The sequence below is a fragment of the Erpetoichthys calabaricus genome, chromosome 1 (genome assembly GCF_900747795.2).
Source record: "Erpetoichthys calabaricus chromosome 1, fErpCal1.3, whole genome shotgun sequence".
NCBI classification, from domain to species: domain Eukaryota; kingdom Metazoa; phylum Chordata; class Cladistia; order Polypteriformes; family Polypteridae; genus Erpetoichthys; species Erpetoichthys calabaricus.
In genome coordinates this window covers 41,128,720-41,153,001 of record NC_041394.2, presented here as the reverse complement: position 1 = coordinate 41,153,001, position 24,282 = coordinate 41,128,720, and the positions used below count along the sequence as shown (strand labels likewise).

At 40.5% G+C, this 24,282-nt stretch overlaps 1 protein-coding gene across 1 annotated transcript in view; it reads right to left on the bottom strand.

Moving 5' to 3' along the window:
- Positions 1-282: 282 nt before the first annotated feature.
- Positions 283-24,282, bottom strand: part of LOC114649106 (protein transport protein Sec24C-like) — a 63,418-nt gene continuing 39,418 nt past the window's right edge. Inside the window, exons 11-21 of the mRNA XM_028798544.2 lie at positions 22,295-22,388; positions 16,783-16,890; positions 14,514-14,681; positions 13,893-13,983; positions 11,924-12,072; positions 11,686-11,824; positions 11,425-11,546; positions 7,231-7,410; positions 5,508-5,693; positions 4,980-5,069; positions 283-439 (exon numbers count right to left, since the gene is read on the bottom strand). Of these exons, the coding sequence (XP_028654377.2) occupies positions 299-439; positions 4,980-5,069; positions 5,508-5,693; positions 7,231-7,410; positions 11,425-11,546; positions 11,686-11,824; positions 11,924-12,072; positions 13,893-13,983; positions 14,514-14,681; positions 16,783-16,890; positions 22,295-22,388 (1,468 nt within the window). The 3' untranslated portion in view covers positions 283-298. The remainder of the gene's footprint in view (positions 440-4,979; positions 5,070-5,507; positions 5,694-7,230; positions 7,411-11,424; positions 11,547-11,685; positions 11,825-11,923; positions 12,073-13,892; positions 13,984-14,513; positions 14,682-16,782; positions 16,891-22,294; positions 22,389-24,282) is intronic.

Below are 24,282 nucleotides of genomic sequence, written 5' to 3'. Positions count from 1 at the left end.
CTGATGTTCATTTGGACAGAACATCCTTCATCACATGCAGGTAATTCAGTGCAGAGGAGTGGACAGTCAAAGCCCATTTTGATAGCATTGGTAGAAAATTAGCAGTCCTTAAGAGGGCACCATTCTATCACTGGGCATACGCAGGGCCCTGTCAGGTACGCGAGTGCTGATCTAAATGTGTTTGTACTGTGTGGGTGCATCTCAAATACGCTTTTCATTGTGACTGAATATTTGTCGTGTATTCTAGATTTATGTTTGGGAACAAAAACACAATTTCACAGATTTAGCTTTGGGGGGTTTATTTGAGCAGTTGCATGGCAGATACGTGAACATGATATAGAAAATCAGGGTAGGATGCTCCGCCATTGGGACTTCTGTCTTCTACTAAGAGGTGCTTAAAACGATTCTCAGATTCTTCATCTTGTTTTACCAGCAGTAGCTGAAACAGAAAAAATAAAAAAGTAAAGATGGGATTTTCAGAAGATGTTTTGTTGTGCCACCTATTTTTGAAGCAGCACTATTGATAAATAGTTTGGTTGAAATGAAAGATCTCACTAATAAATCTGGCAGGTACACTGGAATTTTTAAAGGAATACTCAACCTTATGTAATTTATAGTGATGGTCGAGAATTGTTTTTTAATCATTTTCATGCAGAAAGGAGATGATAAAGTTTCTGATAGGCACCTATTCTGTGGTGACCAAGGCTGGACAATGGCAAACAATAACCGATCATGGAAAAAATGTCACATTACTTAAATCCCATAATCCTCCAGTTATATGCTCACAACATCACAAACTTGTGTAATTTTGCTTAAATATTGTTGAATGAACAACTCTAGAAAACACCGAGCATTTGTATTGTAGACTTGCCTCCTGTCATTACATTTATATTCATATCCACATCCGGAGTAGCTTGGGATTATTCAGCGGCAGTCGGTGAAACTGCACGGGTGTACTGACCTTCTGCTTTTTGAAGTATCTCCGATATGAACAAGTGTGAGGCTTACTCTCTACCTGATAATGTTTTCACTCACTTTTCTTTAAATTTTAATATTTAGTTGTGTACATTTCTCTGTGAACTTTGTATTGTTGCTACCTCGTGAAATGCAATTTTAGCCTATGAATAGGCTGTTGGTGGGCTTGCAACCAATGAATGAGGGGGGAGGCGGGTCTTCAATTTAAGTGTTCGGCCGCATTTGAATACATTCTATCCATCCATCCATCCATTGTCTCCCGCTTATCCGAGGTCGGGTCGCGGGGGCAGCAGCTTGAGCAGAGATGCCCAGACTTCCCTCTCCCCGGCCACTTCTTCTAGCTCTTCCGGGAGAATCCCAGTGCGTTCCCAGGCCAGTCGAGAGACATGGTCCCTCCAGCGTGTCCTGGGTCTCCTCCCGGTTAGACGTGCCCGGAACACCTCACCAGGGAGGCGTCCAGGAGGCATCCTGATCAGATGCCCGAGCCACCTCATCTGACTCCTCTCGATGCGGAGGAGCAGCGGCTCTACTCTGAGCCCCTCCCGGATGACTGAGCTTCTCACCCTATCTTTAAGGGAGAGCCCAGACACCCTGCGGAGGAAACTCATTTCAGCCGCTTGTATTCGCGATCTCGTTCTTTCGGTCACTACCCATAGCTCATGACCATAGGTGAGGGTAGGAACATAGATCGACTGGTAAATTGAGAGCTTCGCCTTGCGGCTCAGCTGCTTTTTCACAACGACAGACCGATGCAGCGCCCGCATTACTGCGGATGCCGCACCGATCAGCCTGTCGATCTCACGCTCCATTCTTCCCTCACTCGTGAACAAGACCCCGAGATACTTGAACTCCTCCACTTGGGGCAGGATCTCGCTACCAACCCTGAGAGGGCACTCCACCCTTTTCCGGCTGAGGACCATGGTCTTGGATTTGGAGGTGCTGATTCTCATCCCAGCCGCTTCACACTCGGCTGCGAACCGATCCAGAGAGAGCTGAAGATCACGGCCTGATGAAGCAAACAGGACAACATCATCTGCAAAAAGCAGTGACCCAATCCTGAGCCCACCAAACCGGACCCCCTCAACACCCTGGCTGCACCTAGAAATTCTGTCCATAAAAGTTATGAACAGAATCGGTGACAAAGGGCAGCCCTGGCGGAGTCCAACTCTCACTGGAAACGGGTTCGACTTACTGCCGGCAATGCGGACCAAGCTCTGGCACCGATCGTACAGGGACCGAACAGCCCTTATCAGGGGGGCCGGTACCCCATACTCTCGGAGTACCCCCCACAGGATTCCCCGAGGGACAGGGTCGAACGCCTTTTCCAAGTCCACAAAACACATGTAGACTTTTTAAGTTAAAAAATAAAAGTTTTCTAGAAGTGGTTTAGTTAGCACTATTGTAAGTATATGACTGGACAAATTTACATGTAGATTATGCAAGGTAATTTTTGCAAGATTTTATGGAAGATTATTATTATGCAAGATTTTTTTCATGGACAGTTTTGATATTGTTTGCCGTTGTCCAGCGTTTGTCACCATAGTTCTATGAGATTTCTGCATGAAAACATCAGACTACATTTTATTTCAATAGAGTCCAGCTGCAGTCAGGACAGTTTTAGGCCTCGGACAGATCCGGCGACCTGAGACATTCTGAGGCCTGTAAGATGACACCCTTGTCAGCCACATCTCTTTTGACTCCACCCACTTTCCACGCCCCCACCCCCGTGTTTGCTGTACACTTTTGTGCTAAATGTACTATTATAGTAATGGTGGAAAACTGAACGTGTGTGCAAAAAATATTTATCATATATAAAAAAAAAAGCTTCACCAGGATAAACTCTTTGTACTTGCTGCGAGGTTGCGAGCCATCCTCAATGGGTACGCAAAACCGCTCGGCTAACAGAAAAGGTCTTAGCCTGGCGACTCAAACGACTACTTTACACCTCTTCATGCTTCTGAGGACAAGTGCTTCATTCGACTGGAGCATAAACTCCGCCACAATTAATGCATCGTTAATATAAATATTAAAATTTTGTACACCAGTAATAATACAGTACTAATGATATAACACTGAGAGGACCACAAAGACAGTACTCTAAAGAGCTCCTAAATGTCCGGCGTGTAGTATTGCATATTTTGATTGTTTACACAAATTATATGATTTATTCGATGCAGGGTCTATAAGAATATGAATTGTTAATCGTAGCTGAGTGCAGCATATAAATTATTCTTCTTCATCTTCTTCCTTAGCATTTCCCATTTTTATATGGGGTCAACTTTCTGATTACCAGTTTAGATCCTTAGCCACAAAGCCACTACTCCGTTGAGTGACGTATTAAAAAGTGCAGTCTTATGTGCTTCTGTGTCTTTATTTAAAACAACTAGTGTTCCAGATGTGCTGTGCTCCATCAATTAATAAATAGTTAAATAATCCATAAGAACAGGTGCTCTTCTGTTAAAGTTAAAAGCCATCTGCAAGACCTGACTAGGGGAAGTTGAGGAGACGATAGTGGAAGATGCGTTGGGCTTGGGAAGGATAAGAAAAAAAGAGAAAGAAGTCTGAGTTCTGCACATATTTTACGAGATTTTATTGTGATTTTTAACTGTCATGGAAGAGCACCTGTTTTTAAGGTTTATTTACTTATTTATTTATTGATGGAGCACTACACTATTAGAACGCTATATACTGTAAATAAAAGCACTGAAGCACTTTGCACCATACTCAGTCTCGCAGACTGCTTGTGTCCTCATTTGTCACGGCCCATCTCAGTTCATGACTATCGACGGCTCTGGGTTCAAGCTGCCAGAGGACATGGAGCCAATCCAGACCGTCCCGTTGCACAACAACCTTTCACGCCCTTGGTGGGTGGTTTCCTCTTGAAAGACCAAAGCTCGGTGAGCAGTTTCATGCCACGTGGTTGGTTTTGGTTTGATTTACTTCTGTGTTTATGTGAGAACTCAAAGTGAATAGAAAATGTATCTTTACCATGAGAAAAATGATTATTTCACAAACACATCGTAAACACAGAAAGCATGGATCAATACTCGAGAACCGTCTTGGCTTGACAAATGGACACATTTTGTAAGTTTTTAGGCTTTCCATTCATGCCCCATAGACTACAATGTAAAGCACCAGTGCGGGCAAGATATTTTTTTTTTTATTTATAGAAAGTGTTTAACTTTTGAATACAATTTTGTGTGGCAAATTCATATTATGGCGAACGTCCGGGGTCCATGCCTGGCCAGGACACCCCTTCACTATATATTCAGGGGGAGTAGCCATGGACTGTGCGATACCTTACCCTGGACGCTAGATGGCAACCCACCTGGTTTGGAGCGGTGCCTCGGTTTCCCACAGGGCTCCATGGAAATTGAAGTTGGGTGCAGTCCCGCAGGTGCCACCAGGGGGTGCTGCAGCTGGGACTCCTGAGCCCTTTTGGGCAGTCGTTTCGCCACACCTGGAAGTGCAGCCGGAACTCGGCAATCAACCACCTGGAGCACTTCCGGGTGCCTGATAAAAGGGGCCAGCAGCCACCACTCAAGGAGCCAGGGTCAGGAGGAGGAGGACGAGGTTGCCTGGGAGGAGTGGTGGAAGAAGAATAGTGTGCCTTTTGTTGTTGTTTTGTGCTTTGTGGGACTGTGCTGTGCCTGTGGGACACGTGCCCCACAGCTGAAGACAATAAATCTTTGTTTTATTTTTATGAGTGCTTCCCTGTCTCTTTGTGCCGGGTCCGGCTCCAATATAGCACCTTTCACAATATATAAAATGTTTGTGAAGAAATAACTTCAGCTTGAAAAAAAAAACAAACCTATCCTTTAACTGATAATGTCTCTGGTTCTTTTGAAATGAATTTGTCCTTTCATGATAGAAATTCAGCCAGGAACTTTGTGGTTAACTCAGCCACACTTGATCTTTGAGGTTACTCCTACATTGCCGTACAAGAATATCAGATCTGCTATGTATACAGAGTGGCAGTCACACAAAATAAAACATTACAGTACCTGCATGTCTCGTGATCGTTGATGACGAAGCCTCTCAATCTCATCTCTTACTGTCTGTGAAATGGAATTATTCAGGTTGGGAAGGACACACTGCGGAAATGCAATCAATCAAAGCTTATTTGGTGTGGCACCTTTCCCAGAATTCACAATCACATAGCATTTTATCAAAGAAGATACAGAATGTAAAGCATGCGTATTAAACTAAAGGAATATCCTCCACCTGAGGTGACTGGATGCTGCTTAGACATAAATGGTCATGAGTTCCTTTTAATAATCTGCTTCTGTTTCAAAAGTTGCTTTTAGGACACTCAGAATGCATTTCACTAGAACTGGTATTTGCACTACTAACTTTAACATGGAGAATAATTCTCTTTGTGCATCACAAAGCTTCATCTTATTCGGTCTTTAATTAGCATCTTTCATGCTAAACGTCATCCAGAATCACTTTTTACAACACATGCAGAAAAGCACAACTTGACAAGGATGCAACTCCATAAAACCACAACACATTCAGCCTTTGCTTCATACCTTCCCAGACTGTACATTGTTGAATGAGGGCATGTTGAAAATAGACTGGGCTAACTCCGGAGGTGCGGCCTTCCCCACCCACAGGAACAGAGTTTGAGTGTTGTCTGCTAAATAGACGCCATGTGAGGAGAGGCTCCTCGCTGAGCACCGCACTGCTGATAATGGCTTCCCTTCACTCACTGCAGACTAAAAAGAAGAAACTGCATTTGTTAGTGTGCATTTGAGAAAGGCAAAGTAGTTAGTGCTGCTGCCTCACTGCTACATACATCAGAGATCAATTACTAGTCTGCTCACTGACCGCATGGAGTCTTGATGTTCTTTTTGTACCTCTCACGTTTCATCGTCATTCCCAGGGAGTGCAGGTTACGTTGTTTGGTGAGTATAAATTCATTCAGCTGTTAAACTTTTCTTGAACTTTTTCTTGAGTTTTAGAACCTCTTCTAGCTTTGGTAGACTTAATAAATTGAATCACTAGATTCTGGGGTCACTATATTGTACTAGCTGTGTTACCAGTCTAAGACGAGTTAAAATCTAAGTAATCAACGTCAACCTCTGCATATTCAGTGTTTACCGTGCACCTTCTATTGGAATATATTTTGTAATACATGTACTAATAAAATTTTTGCATTTTTCTTTCCAACAGATGGTGCACCACAAACATTAGCATTGCTTTTACAAAATCCTATACCAAATGGCATATAACAGAAATATAGCCCCTGACAAGCTCACAGATACATGGATACTTGTTATTTTATTAAGGTGTTTTATTACAACACATTTTAAGGTTGTAATGCATGCTTCTTAATTTGGTGGTTGTATACTAAGAAAGACTTTAGCTTCACACAGGCCTTTTACTTGATCAAGTAGATTTAGACAAAGAATGAATTAATGACATTTTTAAAAACTCAGTCCATCAAGTTTGATTTGGAAAAAAAAAGTTAATTATATTGAGCAAGTCTGGGAATCCCTAATAACTTACACAGACTGACAACACTGAACAATGAAGATTTTGCTTCCTGAAGGCTTTTGGGCTTATCTTATGCATTTTGGCATTCTGATCACAAAATTCACCTTTAAATTTTCTCTTACAGTTTTATTGCAAACATCTGTTTTTGTGATTTATTCTATTACTAGTCATTTAGCCCGTTACAATAACGGGCGCTAGAACAGTAGTGCATAAACATTAGTAGGAACAGTCTATATTAAATGGCAAGGGACTTTGACCTCATTCTTTTTGTTGGTCGTATTTTTCTTTCTTTCAGCCTTTCTTTTGTTGATGTTTACTTGCTGAGCTGACCGTTCTTTGTGGGCTGCCGCCGTGTATTGTGTGTCTTTAATTTTCTGTGACAGTAATACTGTCTTGTACGGCTCTATTCAATAAGGGCGCGCACAAAAAGGCGAGCTTTAAAAGGGCGACCTCAATTGAGCGCGGCGAATAAAGGCGTTCATAGATAATTTAGTTCAAATGGCTCTGGAATATGTGAAGAGCAACAAAGGTGCAGATCTTTACTTACGCGTGCCTTTATTCGCTGTGCCCAATTGAGGTCGCCCTTTTGAGGCTCGCCTTTTTGTGCGCGCCCTTATTGAAGGATACCGTCTTGTACGTCCATAATATACCTTTAATTTTCTCTGGCGGTAATACAGGCGTGCGCGTCCGTAATATGCCTTTAATGTCCTCTGAGCAGTTACACTTTTTACCTCCTATTGGGAAAAATTGTCTTACCAGTTGCACAATGCGAGGGTAGAAGTAGCGCGCCGTTTCTTTTGTATCCATTGATAACCCCCAGCAACGCATGTATGCCCTCTCATTCACTGAATTATGCCCACTTGGCAGCAGTACTTCACTTTTCCGCAGGCAATTCAAATAAACTGGTAGAATCTTCAGAAACTGGGGCATCACCAGCTGTAAGTGACAGAATCACGGTGTTACACAGCTCTTAAAGCCAACATTTTATCTTGACTTGCTTACTGGCATGCATTTTAGTGCAAAATCTTCCCTTAGCAAGTTTCCATCTGTATCCCATATTCTTTTTGAAAAATTTAAAGTAACAACTGGGATCAGCCATACTAATTCCTTTTGTAATAAAATATTTCAATCACACCATCTCTTAATTTGCATTTGCTTGAACTGAAGAGATTCAATTCCTTCTATCTAGCTTCATAACTCAAACACAGAAGTCTTGCAATCAACCTAGACTCTGGAATTTTTATAGTGCTGCTGTGTCTTTTTTGTAACGCAGAAACCAAAACTGAAAGGGTGAAGGCTTACCAGTGTGTTATATAACTTCAGCACAATCTCCTTCGACTTGTACTCTAAACATTGTGATATTTAAACTAACTTCCTGTTAGCTTTCTGGATGGCTTCAATATACTATCAGGATGTTGACAGCATCAAGGTCCAAGTTAAACTTTCAAGTTTCAATTTTCCTATTGTGTAACATTTTGACCTTCTACAGCACGGGTGTTGAACTCCAGGCCTGGAGGGCCGCAGTGGCTGCAGGTTTTCATTCTAACCCTTTTCCTAATCAGTGACCTGTTTTCACTGCTAATTAACTGCTTTTCCCTTCATTTTAATAGCCCTGTTTTTAAGGATTCAGTCCTCTGAATTGATTCTTTTCTTCATTAAATGGCAGCCAAACAGAAACGAGACATGAAACGAGCCAACAGATGACCAGCTTAATGGGGGTTTCAAACTACAACCAGTTCCTTAATGAGAAGCCCATTCTTGCTGTTAATTAAACCCATTACTTAATTCCACGGCTTGCTGCTGCCCTTATTCTGTTACAGTAGAGATTTCCCAAATTATTGATTTTCTGTTTCTGATTATATACCTGAGAGATCAACCTTACCGAGGCCATCACCTTTCTTTATGTTCAGATAATGTGGTTAGCTGGTCACCTGTTTGCTCGTTTTGTGTCTCATTATTGTTTGGCTGCTAATTAAGGTAAAAGAAAGAACTAAGGGGGTCTGAGTCAAGTTAATTAAAACTAAGGCAGAACAAGTTTATTAGCAGCAAAAACTGGTCACTGATTAAGAAGATGGTTAGAATGAAAACCTGCAGCCATTGTGGCCCTCCAGGCCTGGAATTCAACACCCCTGTTCTACAGTAAAAAAGTAAGTACACCTCATGGAAACCACTGCCTTTTTTGACATATTTGATTAGGCAAGTAACAGATCTTCATGCAAACAGTGCCTACAGATAAAGGTGATATGCATACACATTTATTCAACAAAAATATCACTAGATGTAATAGTCTACTTGGAAACAAGTAAGTCCACCCTTGGCTGGTATTGCCCCCTTTAGTACAAATGGGTAAATTGCATATGTGCCCACCAGTCTCTGACATTGTGAAATGCAAAATTCCTTCAGTTGCAGGATAATTGTGGGTTTCCTTGTGTGCGCTACCACTTTCAAATCCCTCCATAACATTTCAATGAGATTCAAATCTGGGCTTTGACTAAACCAGTCCATAACCCTCCATTTGTTCTTTTTGAGTCACTTTTTGTTGTATTTGCCAGTGTACATCTGATCAAAGTCATGTTCAAAGGTCCATGTCTGGTTCGACTTCAACTTTAAGACAGATGATCTCTTATTCTGCTCAAGCACACGTTGATATGATGCACAATTCACAGTTGACTCAATGACTGCAAACTGCCCAAATCCTGAGGCAGCAAAGCAACCCCAAACTATAACATGTCCACCACCATGCTTCACAGTTAGTATGAGGTACTTCTCCTAAGATGCTATATTCAGTTTGCGTCAAACATGACTACTGTTACTGTGGCCAGACAAATCTATTTTTGATTCATTTGTCCAGAGCGAATTGCTGCACAAGGCCTGGTCTTCAATGACAAACCGTAGTCTCACTTTAATGTTCTTTTTGAACAGCAAAGACATTTCCTTTTCACACCTTACATGGAGGTCAAAACTGTGCAATCTCTGATTATAGATAAAAGAGTTACCTGCAGATCCCTTGATGACATTTTTGAGTTCTTGGAGACTTCTTTTAGTATCCAATGAGTCAACTCTTGTGCTAAATTTGTTGGGCCAGCTAGTCCTGAACAAATGAGCAGTTGTTTGAAATCTGCATGTGGTGTAGCAGGTCCATGGCTCAAGTCTAAAGAGGTCACTTTTTAAATAAATAATCGCCGCCATCGCGGCTTAGAAAGGGGCCGTGGTAGTGTGGCGGATCGGTTCCCGGGGAAGTATTACTGCGGGTGATCCTCGCTTATGTGCACAAGTGAGGAGTTGTCCGCATCCGTAATTGTTCCCGGGAGCTGCTAATTGCCACATCTGATCCAAGTGTCCATAATAAATAGAAGCGCAAGACAGCTAGGGGGGATGAAAACAGGAAAGGAAAGGAACAGAGGTTGCAGAAGAAGGCAGCAGGAAGCAGGGAGAGGAAAGCCGGTGCAAGAGAGAGAGAATAACGAGCGCGCGCAGGCTCGTGGGCAGCTGAGCAGTGAGCCTGGGTGTTTGGCTGGCACCCGAGGAGCAGTCGATTGTGGTTGTTCCTGCTGAGCATTTTGTGAAGAGCGGGAGTGACCGGAAAGAGGATGGCTCGCCGCATAAGGCCAAGAAGGCAGCGGGAGTCGGGACTTGGAATGTGAAAGCCCCAGCATGAGCGCCCTGGTTGCTGGGAAGCCCAAGTCACGGTCTGGTTAAGCCTACTGGAGCCAGGGATCGGCGAGGCGAACAAACCAGCAGGAGAATGCAGAGAGGAGGCCAGCTACAGGTAAGGTGGCTCTCCTGGTGCGTAGCCTGGACGGGAGAAGCAGGGGTGTGGCCTCTTTAGACTTGAGCCGTGGACCCACTGCACCACACTGCACTACTCATGGATGATTTTACAAATGTGTGGCATGATTGATTTCAAATAATTTGGTGATTTTTTTTTAAAATCCCTTGCCAGACTCCTAGGCATCCACAGCCTTCTTTCTAACGGCATTAGAGAGCTCTTTTCATTTTGGGATGATGACACCATACATGTCAGTAGCAAAGAGAACACCAGACCCAAGATATTTGTGGCTCAAACCCGCATACTCCCTAAGGAGGTTTTATTCATTGGCACCTAATCTGAGAAACCTGATTCTAAGTTTATGGATTTAAAGTGGTGATAAATGTAGGGGTGTACTTTCTTTTTCCATGTGCGAAATCTATATTTGTATTAATTTAAAGAATGAGAATGAATACACCATGTCAATTTTATATGTCATTTGTTCAAACACTGTATACCACCTTTATCTGTAGCACTGTTCGCAAGATGATGTAATGATTGTCTGTTCAAATATGTTGAAAATATCAACTATTTCCATGTTGTGTACTGATATTTTCACATGACTGCATGTGTAATTAATACAATTACCTGCATTAAATTTTATCTGCCACAAATCAGCCCAAGACTCTCTGTAGAGGTTTAGCAGATTCTACATTATCTTCCTCTTCCCATTAATTTAATGTGACCAGCTTGTGGTTGATCTTTTTATTCAGATCATTTGTGTATATTAAAAACAGCCCTAGTACTGGCCCCTGAGGGACACCACTTTTAATATCACCTAAATTTGAAGAAGTTCCTCTTACCATAATTTTTATGCTCAGTATCTAAGCCAATTTTGCACCCGTAGTGCACTGAAACTTCTTTGAGTTTGATCCATTATCTCTCATATAAGACCTTATCAAAAGTATTGCCAAAATCAAGATAAATAATAATATCATATGCACCTCTCAGATGGTACGTTTCTGTTGCTTCCTCATATAATTCCATCTTACTGGTGGAACACAATCTTTCCTCATCTAAACCCATGACGGTTCAAATTGTTTCTTCCATGTGATGCTTGATATTTTTCTCAATAATTGCTTCCATAAATGTAACTGTGATGCACATTAAGCTTATAAGCCTGTGAACAGAAACAGACTCACCTGTCCAGGTGAAACCTTCGTAGAAGAGCAGTGCTTTCGATAGCATGCCAACATCTCTGTCAACTCTATAACCAGACTGTCCCTTAGGGTCTTACCTGGAGTAGTCAGCAATTCACAGTAGGCTATAGATTAAATAACAAAACACAATTTAATTATTTACCTAAAGGTACTTGATTTTAGTATCTCAGAATGGACAGCTTATTATTGTACATTGTTAAGGGTTTCATACATTGTCCTTCCTACACATCTGTAGATACATACCTTTCTTGCAAAAATAAGTAAGCAAGGTTTCAGCCTGGCTGTTCCTAAATGTTTCCACCAAGTGGGATGAGCTGTTTAGGGTCATGTTGTGAACACGTGTCCTTCTCTGGCCACTGGCTGAAGTGTAGGATAAAACACACTGTGGAGCCCAAAACAAACACAATCTCTATTATTCAATAACAGACACCCTTCAACATAGCCTTTCTATATCCGTGATACACTGCTCTGTTATTCTTACCTGAATGGCCACACCTCTGTCTTCATCTACTTGGCCGATATGTGTGAACTCAACAACAAATGTATTATCAGCGTTCACCGTAGCCAATTTGTATTCCCCTGGAATAGAACTGCTCTGCAGTGAGCCAAAGCAGGCTGACACTTTTAGACCTGAAAAATTATAAGTATCAAAAGTCAGCAAACAATGCAATAAGATGGGTGGTGGTGGTTTGTCATAAATTTCCTTAAAGTTCATAATATTGAGTGCTCACCATTTCTTGTCTATCCTTTATCTAAAATGCCACTGTGTAAACAATGATTCAGATCCTTTTTATCCACAATCTCGACTATAGCCCAGTGGGACTAAGGAACTGCACACTCTAAGTAGCCTGGTCTAATTCCTACATGGAACAAACAGGCAGACATAGGCTTTTGCATTATGTGCACCTAAGATGATAAAAAATTCCATCTAAGTGACAACAAAGTTTACACAGAAAATAACTATATTTTCAGAATCTTTCTTATTTAAAACATAATGAAAAAACATGAGGTAAAGTTTAGAAAAACAAAAAAAAGGGATAGCAATCATAACACTGGCAAACAGCTTCTGTAAGTTTGTAATCTGGTCCAGGATTCCTAAAATGTCCTATTAATTAACCAAACCCGGCCTTGGCTATCATTCTCAGAAGCTTTAGAGCTCAATTCAGAGAACCACCAAACTCCTTCTGCCTATTAGCAATAGTACTGAACACGTCAGGCTACCATTCTTGGGAATGAGTGAGACACATAAAGACACACCAAAGTTTCCCACAAAATGTTTACATTTTGACACGGGACCATCTAAGGCAGTGTTTCTCAACCACTAATTTGTGATCCACTTTTGAGTGGTTTGCAGGTTGCTGTTGTTCAAAGTAGGGACACAGTGAGTCACAAGTGGGTTGCTCATCGGGTCTCTGTTCCTCTGATACTGCTTGACTTTCCCTCAGTATGATGTTCGCACTCAAATCACCAACAGGAATGCCCCTTGCACTCTGATGGTCAAGCTTAATTCACCAAAGGATACCCTCCCCCACCCATATGACGATCACGCTTGATTTACCTTGGCTCTAACGGTCACACTCAATTCACCATGGAGGACCGCTCTAATGATTGCGCTCAATTCACAAAGGGAAACCCCCTCCCTTGGATGCTTGTAAAGACATTTTAATGGGAGTGGAAAGGTTGAGAAACACTGATCTAAAGCATCTTGATCATCAACTTTAGTAAATTTATAGCTTGCTCCTGCAGACTACCAAAATGTCCTATCAATTACCATTACTAGTTTCAGAGGTGGGCACTAGAGATGTTTCTGTTGAATATGACAAGTTGTTTGTTTGGACTGCTGATCATCCATTGTTTACATAGAAGGTCATGATATTGTGACCTCAATATGACAGAGTGGGTGTTTCCACGGGTGTCAAAATGTCACCATACAGTGGCTATTTTCCTCTATAAGAGAAGGTATGGGACATGGGTAAGATGACCAGGTCTTCTGCTCTCTGTTGGAATTGTTAGACTTTGTTACTTACATACTTAATTCACTTCTTGCATATGCTTTTTCAAATGACATTTTTTACATTTTTAGTATGACTTTTTTGTTTTGTTTGAATTAGCAATTAAACAATTAATATATATTTTAATTTTGTGTCATCTGCATCAATACAGTAATTTTCCAGAGTAGATCTATAGTCCCAACTTTGGGTTCTCCAGGCCACGCATTTAAGTAGATTTATAGGTGAGCCCGGCAAACCTCTCAAAGCTTACGAAAAATCACATTCAGTAGCTTCAGGTGCTCCCATGAGAGAGTCCATACCCTACAAATTATCACTTTGAGTTAGAACTGTGGAGGACCACCAACACCCATCCCAAATGTTCTCACATCAAAACCACCAACACCCATCACAAAGATTCTCATTTCAGAACCAGCAAATCTGTCTACTTATTGTTGATACCTTTGCTAACAAACACTTTTAGTGTGCCATTGAATCCAATATGTCTCTGAACATTGTGTCTGAGATCCATTTGAAATTGTTCACCTTCATCCTATATTGAAAACAGAAAGTTTAGTTAGTTTGTCAAGTCAGCACAGGCACAACAACAGATTGTACATTCAAATTGTCTTTTATTTTTAATTTGTTCTCATTAGAACCCATGAAGAGAATCTGTCTATCGATTTTCAGACTCATTCCCTCTGCTACTGGGTCATAGTGGGCTGGAGTCTATCCTAGCAGCACTGGATTAAAATCAGGAACAGTTCCTTAAAAGGAACAAATTTCACACAGAGACACAGCCATATTCACGAATGAAAGTCCGGTTAAGATTGTCTGTTAATCCAATACATTTCATGCCTTTTGGATGTGGGGAAAAAACTTTAGTACTATTGTTGAAACACTCACACAGACATGGGGATGAAGATGAAAACTTCACACACTTAACTGGAATGTGATCTCAGAGTTCTGAAAATGTGCCACCATGAACCATCTACCTTTATGTCCTCACAAAAAACACTCCTAGTAAGCAACAACCTCCATATCTTAATTTTCTCAGGTATGTAGAACATATAGAAGACTTACCACCAATGAGCTGTACATGTAGAGGCTCCCCCCAGTAAGCAGCGAGGCCTGTCCTAGTGTGGCCATGCCTATCATGTCATGTGAAAAGAGAAAGAAGTCCAAACCACAGCCCTGAGCTACAGACCTCTGCACCAAGGGGAGGCAGGCATCTTGTGGCTGAAACAAAGACTGCAACAATAAAGAATAATGTGTCTGTGAGAAGAAGGTTCAGATAACTATAGGAAAAGACCATTTTCACTGAGGCATCTCCTGAGCTCATTTTACCCAATAAAAGGGTAAAGAGAGCCAGGCAGAAATGGGGAGCCAGACTGTCACAGGATATGCTCACACCAGCAAATGCAGACATTGACAGTGAGCCAGTTTTGGGGTGCCAGTTAATATAACACGAAACTGATGAATGTACATACTGAATGACTTGGAAAAATTTATTGGTACCCCTTCCCAAAAAAAGATGAACCCACAGTTGTCTCTGAAATAACTTAAAAGTGACTAATGTAATTAGCACCCATCATTGTTTATTCCATACTTAACAAAATTAGACTAAGCTTTAGAGTTTTGATTCCACAGAATATTTTAAATAATAACACAAATATGGCATGGGTGAAAATGATGGAACCCTTAACCCAATATTCTGTAGCACATCCTTTAGAGGAAATCACCTCCAATCACCTCCTGGAGCTCTCAATGAGACTTCTGCACCCATCCACAGGTAGTTTGGCCCACTCTTCCTGAGCAAACTGCTCCAGCTGTGTCAGGTTTGAAGGTTGCTTTCTCCAGACTGCATGTTTCAGTTCATTTCATAGATGTTCGATGGGATTCAAATTAGGGCTTACAGAATACCATTTCAGAATAGCCCAATGTTTTGATCTTAAGACATGCTTGGGTGCTTTCAGCTACGTTTTAGGTCATTATCCTGATGGAGGATCCATAACCTACAACTAAGACAGAGCTTTCTAACACTGGATATTATGTTTCGCTCCAGAAAGTCTTGATAGTCTTGAGATTTAATTGTTTCCTGCACAGACTCAAGGCACCCCATGCCCGATGCAGCAAAGCAGCCACAAAACAAAACTCTATGTTTCAATGTAGGCATAGTGTTTTATTTTTTGAAAGCTTGATTTTTCTGTTTGTTGACATAGAACTGATGTGACTTGCCAAAAGCTGCAGTTTTGTCTCATCTGTACAAAGGACATTTTCCCAGAAACATTGTGGCTTGCCAATATACATTTTAGCAAATTCCCGTCTGGCTTTTTTTATGTTTTTCTTTCAACAGTGGAGTCCTCATGGGTCTTCTTCTATTGAGCCCACTGTCACTCAAAAACCAAAGGATGGTGTGATCAGACATTGATGGACCTTGAACTTGGAATTCAGCTTGTATCTCTTTGGAAGTTGTCCTTGGCTTTTTGTCTGCAGTTCTCACTATCCTCCCTGTTTTGGCGTCAATTTTCCTCACGTTGGCTACAGTCTCATGGACCTTAAACCTTATTTGCAACTGTTGTTACTGGAACATCAAGCTGCTTGAAGATGGTCTTACAGCCTTTGCCTTTAACATGCTTGTCTACTGTATAATTCATCTTCTGATCTCCTCAGACAAGTCTCTCCTTTGCTTTCTCTCATCCATGTTCAGTGTGGGACACACGATGATACCAAACAACAGAGTGACTACTTTTCTCCATTTAAATAGGTTGAATGACTGATAGCATGATTGGAGACATGTGTAATACTAACTAAAGAAAATAGCTAGTTTGAAAAATCACTCTAATCCAATTATTTATGATCTTTTGTAGGGGTACCAACAAATGTGTCCAGGCCATTTTAGAATATCTGTAGAATAAGTAATATTTTATCTCTTTTCACTCTTGCTTTGTTTCATTCAACGACATGTCAAAGGCATGTAGGTATACAGGGAACAGCCACTTTCATTTAATTACTTTCAGGAGGAATACAGCACTTTTACATTGAGCTGTAAGGGTACTAACAAATTTTCCCATGTTTGACACATCACTGGAGCTGCAAAGTACTTCACTACTTTACACCCAAAAGGACAATCCCATCCATTGATTGTCTAACCCAGGCATCCAGGTAAAGGTTGGTGGAAATCTGTGCTAATCATAGCAACACAAACCTCATAACAGGAACCCACCCTAGTGAGGACACAAGTCCATACACACCTAGACTCACTCCTATGGGGCCAATTTTAGAATACCAGCAAGAATGCATGTTCCTTCTACAACTTATGATGATAAAAACAGCAAAAGTAACGCTGTACCTTTTCTTTCATGGCACTGAAGATACTGACATCCATTTTGTCAATCAGCTTATCTCCTGTTGGTTGAGTTGTATGAAAAATGAAGAGTTTACCTGAGCATCCTGAATTCTAAAATTGAGATAGAGGTAGAGGTTAATGCTGGCAGTGTAGTAGAATGAAATCTCAAACCAATAATATCCACAGCCATGAAATCAACTCGCGTCCAAAAGCCTTCTGGTTTCAATTTAGATAAGCAGCCGTGCTCTGTTAACGGAGAAAGCTGCTGTTCCTGAGCGTGAAGACATTTTTATACATAGCTTAACATAGTTAGGACACCTTGACACTCCTGATATGCTATGCGAATGGGTAACACCTAATGGTACTTAACCACCTTTGTGCGATCACCCTTCAGTCATACCCACTTCATTAACTTATGCCCTTTCATGTTCATTATTCATTATAATATTATTAATAGCCCTGTGTGGCTATTTGCCATCTTTGTCTGGTATACTTTTCAGCCATACCCCCTTATTGCTAATCCTCCACCAAGTCTTTGGCTTCGGCTTGCAGGGTGTCATTTTACATTGCTGGAGTGGTTACATGTAAAACACGGTGCATATCAGTGCATTCCAATGTATTAGGCTCAGTGCAATTCAGTGCTTAATAGTGCTTAAACAATAGATGTGAGATTACAATATACTTTAAGAATAATAAAGTCTTAGAAGGTAGAGAATCACATAGTAAAACAAGTGCTTAATTACAATAAGTGCTTAATCATATTGCACATTATAATTTCTGTGCATACTGTATTCTAATTATCCAGTGTGTGATTGTAAATAAAAATATCAAGTAAATATTTATGTAGATATATTTCCATAGCAGTGCTAACAAATGAATGAACAAGTCCATCTATCTAGCCAGGAAGTGGGTCTTTCTAGTAGCTAAATCTTTGAAATGTAAAGCACAAGGTTGTCGGATTCCCGTTTTGCTACTTTCTCATCTTTTGAGTATCTTGCCTTAGTTATTCAAGGAGTGTTATAGTCTCTTGTGTTAGCCGTTTATCAACCTCCAAAATATAATACGTTTTTCATTTAGAAATTCTCAGACTTTGTATCTACTGCAAAATAATAACCAATTATTATTGAAATTGCCTAACAGTAGGCAATTTCAGTGTTCACGTTAATAACCTATGTGACCCGAAAGCAAGAAAATGTATTAACTTACTGCACTCTTTTTATATTCGCCAGCATGTCAGCCAGACAACACATACGGGAGGACACACACTGGATTTAGTCATTTCAAAAGGACTAAATATTGACATGAGGTAGGTCATGGATTTTAGTATATATGACCATTTCTGCATTTTATTTTACATAGTAATATTAGTGACTAGAGCTAAAGAGCAAAAAATGTTATTTTGATGACACGGAGATTTGTAGGTTTACTAATATTCTGCCAAAAAGCCAAGGTTAAATGGTGGAAAACCAAACTAACAGCAGTCGACTATGAAATAGTGAAGGCACATATAACTGAACATAACAAATCAGTCCGTCTTGAGAGGCAGCCTTTTTTTCTAAAATTATAAACGAAAATCACAGAGTTTTAATTGCAGCTATTGATTGTCTTCTACAACCAGCTCAATCCATGGAAATACTCCTGAAAACTTCAAGCAAAATTTGTGAAGCTTTTGCTGCTTTTCTTAATTACAAAATAAAGTAAATCCCCGAGTTAATTCTGTTAAATCTCAGTGGGATCATGTCAGTTAATCAAATTTCTTCACTAAAACAGGTTTACCTAAATCCTGCAGAAGAATTGCTCACATAAACCCTCTGCTTGTGATCTTGGTCCAGTCCCAACAGGCTTTCTCATAGAAGTGTCCGATGTGTTAACTGACCGTATACCTGACATAGTTATTTGATTATTAGATATGAGGGACTTCCCAGATTTTTAAACCCCTGCTCCAGGAAAATAACCTACCATAAACTGCTCTGTCATTGACAACTTTAGGCTTATTTCTAACCTGGCTTTTTTAAGTGAAACTCTAGAAAAAAACAGTTTTTCAGCAATTAGATGATTACTTGAAGAAACATTTTATTTTTGATGTTTCTTTAAGGTTTTAGAAGAAATCAAAATGGAAACAGCATTGGTTAAAATAGTAAATGATTTGAGAGTTAAAGCTGACAGAGGTAATGTATCTATTCATGTTTTCTTTGACCTGAGTGCAGCATTTGACACCATAGACCACAACTTTCTAATAAATCACCCTAGACAATGGGTGGGCATCTCTGGTAGTGTCTTAAACTAGTTGTCAGTCCTAAACAACAGGAAAAAATTGTTTGTTAGCTTTGATGGTTGTAGTTTGAGGATCTATGAAATCGTGTATGGTGTACCACAAGGATCTATTCTGGTCCTGATGTTAATTTCCACAGTGGGAGACTTTGAACTGAGATACTCTGTCATCTGACTGCATGGCATTTTGCTTGGCTACAAGGATAGGATTTGCACTATGGATGGATGCTGTGTAGTGGTGACGCTGTGCAGCGTGGGGGGTGACAGAAAGAGAGCTCAGATGACGTCACCAGGAATTGCTGCACTCACAGTGTTTAAAATGGTCTCTACACACCTGACTCCTATACGCTCAAACTGCAAAGAGATCACTTCTGGTTCACGACCTACTACCAGCAGTTCACCACAGTGCAAATCTGAGATGCATTCATGGTGTGAGGCCATGACAATTCACTACACTTTAACAGTTTACAGGGAAAGGTAAAAAAAACAGCTTATTTTAATGCAAGAACTTGTCACTATATTTTATCATTAATGGTATGATATATTTGGAAATTGTGGAAGAATAATTTTAGGGTAACATAGAATTCATCTTAAAGAAATAGCAAAAAGAGCTAATACATGTCAGAAACCTGTTCAGGCATATCAGGAAACTAGAGAAAGGTCAAGTGTACCAGGAGCAGGTTGATGTAATACACTACTGTAAATGTGTGATTAAGAGATCAGCAGATGTGCTCTAAGCAATAAAACTGGACAGTTGTCACATACACGGAGATTTCAAGGGTAATATCTAAACTAAGAGATATTGAAGAACAGAGACACAATGGAGAAAGACTTTTGTTTAGGCTGGTCGTGCTAAACACCTCATGTCTTTTAACAATCGGAGTATTAATCACCACTGTTACGTAAATTCAGTTGTCATTAAGTATGAGCTTCTGCTTTTATTCTCTGATCATTCTGACCATGCTGTAACAGACTGCTTTTGAAGAACGCTCCATCTAAGGCATTTTGCCGAGGAGAAATTAAAAGATACAATGAACAGCTTTTCTCCTGCCTGATTACTCAGTTGTCCTGTTAGAGGGAAAGTTTCTTCCTTTAATTACGATGTTGATTTCTACCAAAAAATATAAATAAAAATTTGTGAATGGATACATTAAATGTGCATTTGTAATATACACAAAAAGTAAAGGTTATTCCCACACTGGAAAAAGTAGCTGAAACATTTGGTCTCTAACCTTCTTTTCTGTTTTTGTTCTGAAATATAAGTTGACATTGGATTTTCACTATAAGAAAAGAAAGGAGTACATCAAGTAGGTTAATTTGGGTTTTCTATTAAATAAAGTGAAATTAGGTACAACACCTAAAGTAAGTATTCACCCCTTGGAAGTTCTCACATTTTATTGCTAATCCTTTTTAATTAATTCTCTGTGGATTTAATTTGGGTTTTTTTGCCATTGATTAAGAGAAAAAGACTCTTTAATGTCAAAGGAAAAACAGCTATCTGCAAAGTAATCCAAATTAATTACAAATATCCATCCATCCATCCATTATCCAACCCTCTATATTCTAACTACAGTGTCATGGGGATCTGCTGGAGCCAATCCCAGCCAACACAGGGCGCAAGGCAGGAAATAAACCCCAGGCAGGGCGCCAGCCCACCACAGGGCGCACACACACACACACACACACACGCGCACACACACACACACACAAACACACACACACACACACACACACACCAAGTACACATGGGACAATTTAGGATCGCCAATGCACCTAACCTGCATGTCTTTGGACTGTGGGAGGAAACCGGAGCACCCAGAGGAAACCCACGCAGACGCGGGGAGAACATGCAAACTCCACGCAGGGAGGACTATATAAACCTCAAGCAGTCACCCTTTTAATTTGACACACCAAAATTATCAGTTGGGCAGCCTTTTGGTTTGAAAAGTAACAGAATTAGTTCAATGGAGACCACCTGTCAGCACTGTCACAAAATTTCAATTGATGCACCTTATCTGGAAGGTTCACTTGTGGTGAGTCTCTATGAAGGGCTAACCTACACAATGAAGGGAAAAGAACACTCCAAGCAACTCCATGAAAAAGGGATTGAAAAGCACAAGTGAGGAAATGGAGACAAGAAAATATCCAAGTCACTGAATTTGCCTTGGAGTCCAGTAAAATCATTAAGAAACTAGGAAACATGTGGACTTCTGGTCCTCCCAAGATGAAGGTTCCAGGCCCAGCAGTATGTGAGTGCCACTATGCATCATTCTTTGTCTCAAGTAGTCATCTGCACTTTGCCTCACGCTCAACAGATGTCACTACTCTTCTCTTAATTTAATAATACACAATAACTAATTAAACAACAAGGTTCATGTCCTGAATTGAGTCCAGATTTCAATTTAATTGAATATTTGTGGCTGGACAGTTTCAGCAGTTATGTAAAGAAGAATGAGGAAAAGTGCAGTGTGCAAAACTGATAGAGACCTCTGCAAACAGACTCAAGGCTTTCATGGCTATCAAAGGAGCATCTGCTAAATACTGTCTTGAAGGGAGTGAATACTTGTGCAATCAATTATTTTGTGTTTTATCATTTGTGATTAATCTATAATAATAGAATGTTAAAACTTCCAAGGTGTTGAATGTACAGTATGTCAAGAAATGCTATTGGGACTTCTTTATATCAGTGGCAATATGGCCACAAAATGCCTCACTGTGACTGTGACTAAAAAGTCAGAAATATGCTTTCTTTTAATTTTTTTTCCTTTTTATTCATTCTGGTGTGTGTTCAGACCATAGTGTGTGTGTGTGTGTGTGTGTGCGTGTATCTATCTATCTATCTATCTATCTATCTATCTATCTATCTATCTATCTATCTATCTATCTATCTATCTATCTATCTATCTATCGGCACTGTATTAACTGTACATTCTTGTTGGATACTGTTATTGCATGTTGGTCAGACATGCAAACAAGAATTCTAATGTACTTTGCATATGTGGCAGTACTACAATTACTTCTACTACTGTTCATTTAAGTTTACTGTTCATTTAAGTTCACTCTAAGAATTTGCTGTAATGCAAGCCTATGGTCTTTCCATAAAAAGGTACTCTTTCAAATAAATGCTGTTTCTTTGTTTACATCATAGGAGAAGGATAAAGATTCACTTCTAAAATATGTCTGATTTAACAGTGTTACCAAACCAGATGGTTGATGAGGTCAGTCCTGACAAGTGTGCTCCTACCTTCAGCATCAGTAAGCCAGCCTGTATAACAGGCTCCAAGACTACTTCAGATTCCTCCGTCTCCACAAATATTTTAGGGATTTTATCCAGGAGACTAAAAAAAAAGTACAAAAAAAATTTACATTCATAGTGAAATTATCCCTTTTTTTACAATAGGAAAATTCTGTTCTAGGTGCCTAAAGGAACTAGACCAGGGGTGGGCAAACTTTTTGGCTCAGGGGCCACATTGACTTTTAAAATTTGACAGACGGGCCGGGCCAGCACTAGATGCATACATATCAAACATAAACATAAAAAAAGCATTACAGTGTTAATATTTACATTCACTTTTAGTGGGAACAGTGTTGTTGATCACCCTTTTTTGCCAGTGCATCGAAGTCTGGTGTTAGTTTTGTTGTGGCAATTCTCAGCAGAACTGATGTGTTCATTGCTCAACTGGGATCTGTGGGGTGCTTTGTTGGTGTTCATCACACTAAAAGTCTGTTCACACACATACGTAGAGCCAAACAACACCAGGATCCTCTGTGCCATTTTCTGGATGTTTGGAAATTTGGCTGCGCTTAATGAAGCATAAAACTCATCCAGTTTAAGAGAGTTGAACTTCTCCTTTAAGACGGTGTCACATTGGAGATCAATCAGTTCCAACTGCAACTCCTGTGGCACCTTTTCAGGGTCCTGTGTGAAGGGACATGACACCAGCTGAAGTGACTTGTAAATTTTTCCAAAATCAGAGAACTGACGGCAGAATTCTCCATGCAGGTCGTCCAGTGATTTCCTGTATTTTTTCACAAGTCGAGGGGCCTCTTTCAGTGTAGCCAGTGTGGGGAAATGAGCAAATGAGTTGTTTAACATTTGCTTTGAGAATAAAGCTAGCTTGGTTTGAAGGCTCTGACGTTTGTGTACATTTCATGCACAAACTGGTCTTTCTCTTGTAGCTTCACGTTCAGCTCATTCATGTGTATCAGTATGTCCACAGCAAAAGCTAAATCACAAAGCCAATCTGTGTCACTCAGCTCAGGAAAATCGTCAGCTTTCTCAAGTAGCTCCAAAAATGAGATAATCTCCTGTTTGAGCTCCCACACTCGTCGACATACTTTCCCCAAATTTAACCAGCGGACACTGGAGTGGTAAAGCAATTCCCTGGTGATCAGCGTCAATTTCTTCAAGAAACGTAATAAACTGATGATGCTGAAGTCCCCTCGCTCGAATAAAGTTAATGAGTTTTACAACTGGCTTCACTACGTAGTCAAGCTGCAATACGGTGTCATGCACGCGCGCTTAGGGAGCCGCGGAAGGACCCAAGACGTAACGTGCAACCTCGTGCCAAGAGGGAGTGGCGGAGCACTAATCTCTCTCTTTGTTTTCCCAGAAAGAAGGAAGCGTCGCGACCCTGAATCCATAAATCCATGACCACGCCTTCTCACTCACTCCTAGTCCTTCCCTCTGATGACATCATGGCTCCCAGCATCCAATTCACCGACAATTCCCAGCATTTCTCTGGCACTTCCGGTCCCCCTCTATAAATAACCCCATTTTTTGTTTTCCTTTGTCTTGTGTTGAATGTATTATGATTCCCTGGACCTACTTGTACTATACTTTTGAAGAGTGTACAGTATACGGGGCCGGAAAACCCCAAACCTTTTTTGTCTCTTTTGTCCTCATTTTACAACGGATTTACACAGTGCTTCTTGGTGGATTAGGCAGCGTAAGAAAATTACCTCCTGCTCAGGGTTCTCAAGTCCTCTCCCCGCATTTTCCCCTTTAGGGATTCCATGGCCAAAAACTCTTCCATTATCTCAAAATTGTCATTAATCCCTCTGATAAAAAATTAAAAGCTGAGCGGTGTCCTTTATGTCATTACTTTCGTCCAGTGACAAGGAATATAATGTAAATAACTCCACTTTTTTGTTTAACTTGCTAGCTAAGTCTTCGTCAATTAGCTCAACATGGCGAGTCACTGTCCTGCGTGATAAGCTAATTTTTTCAAA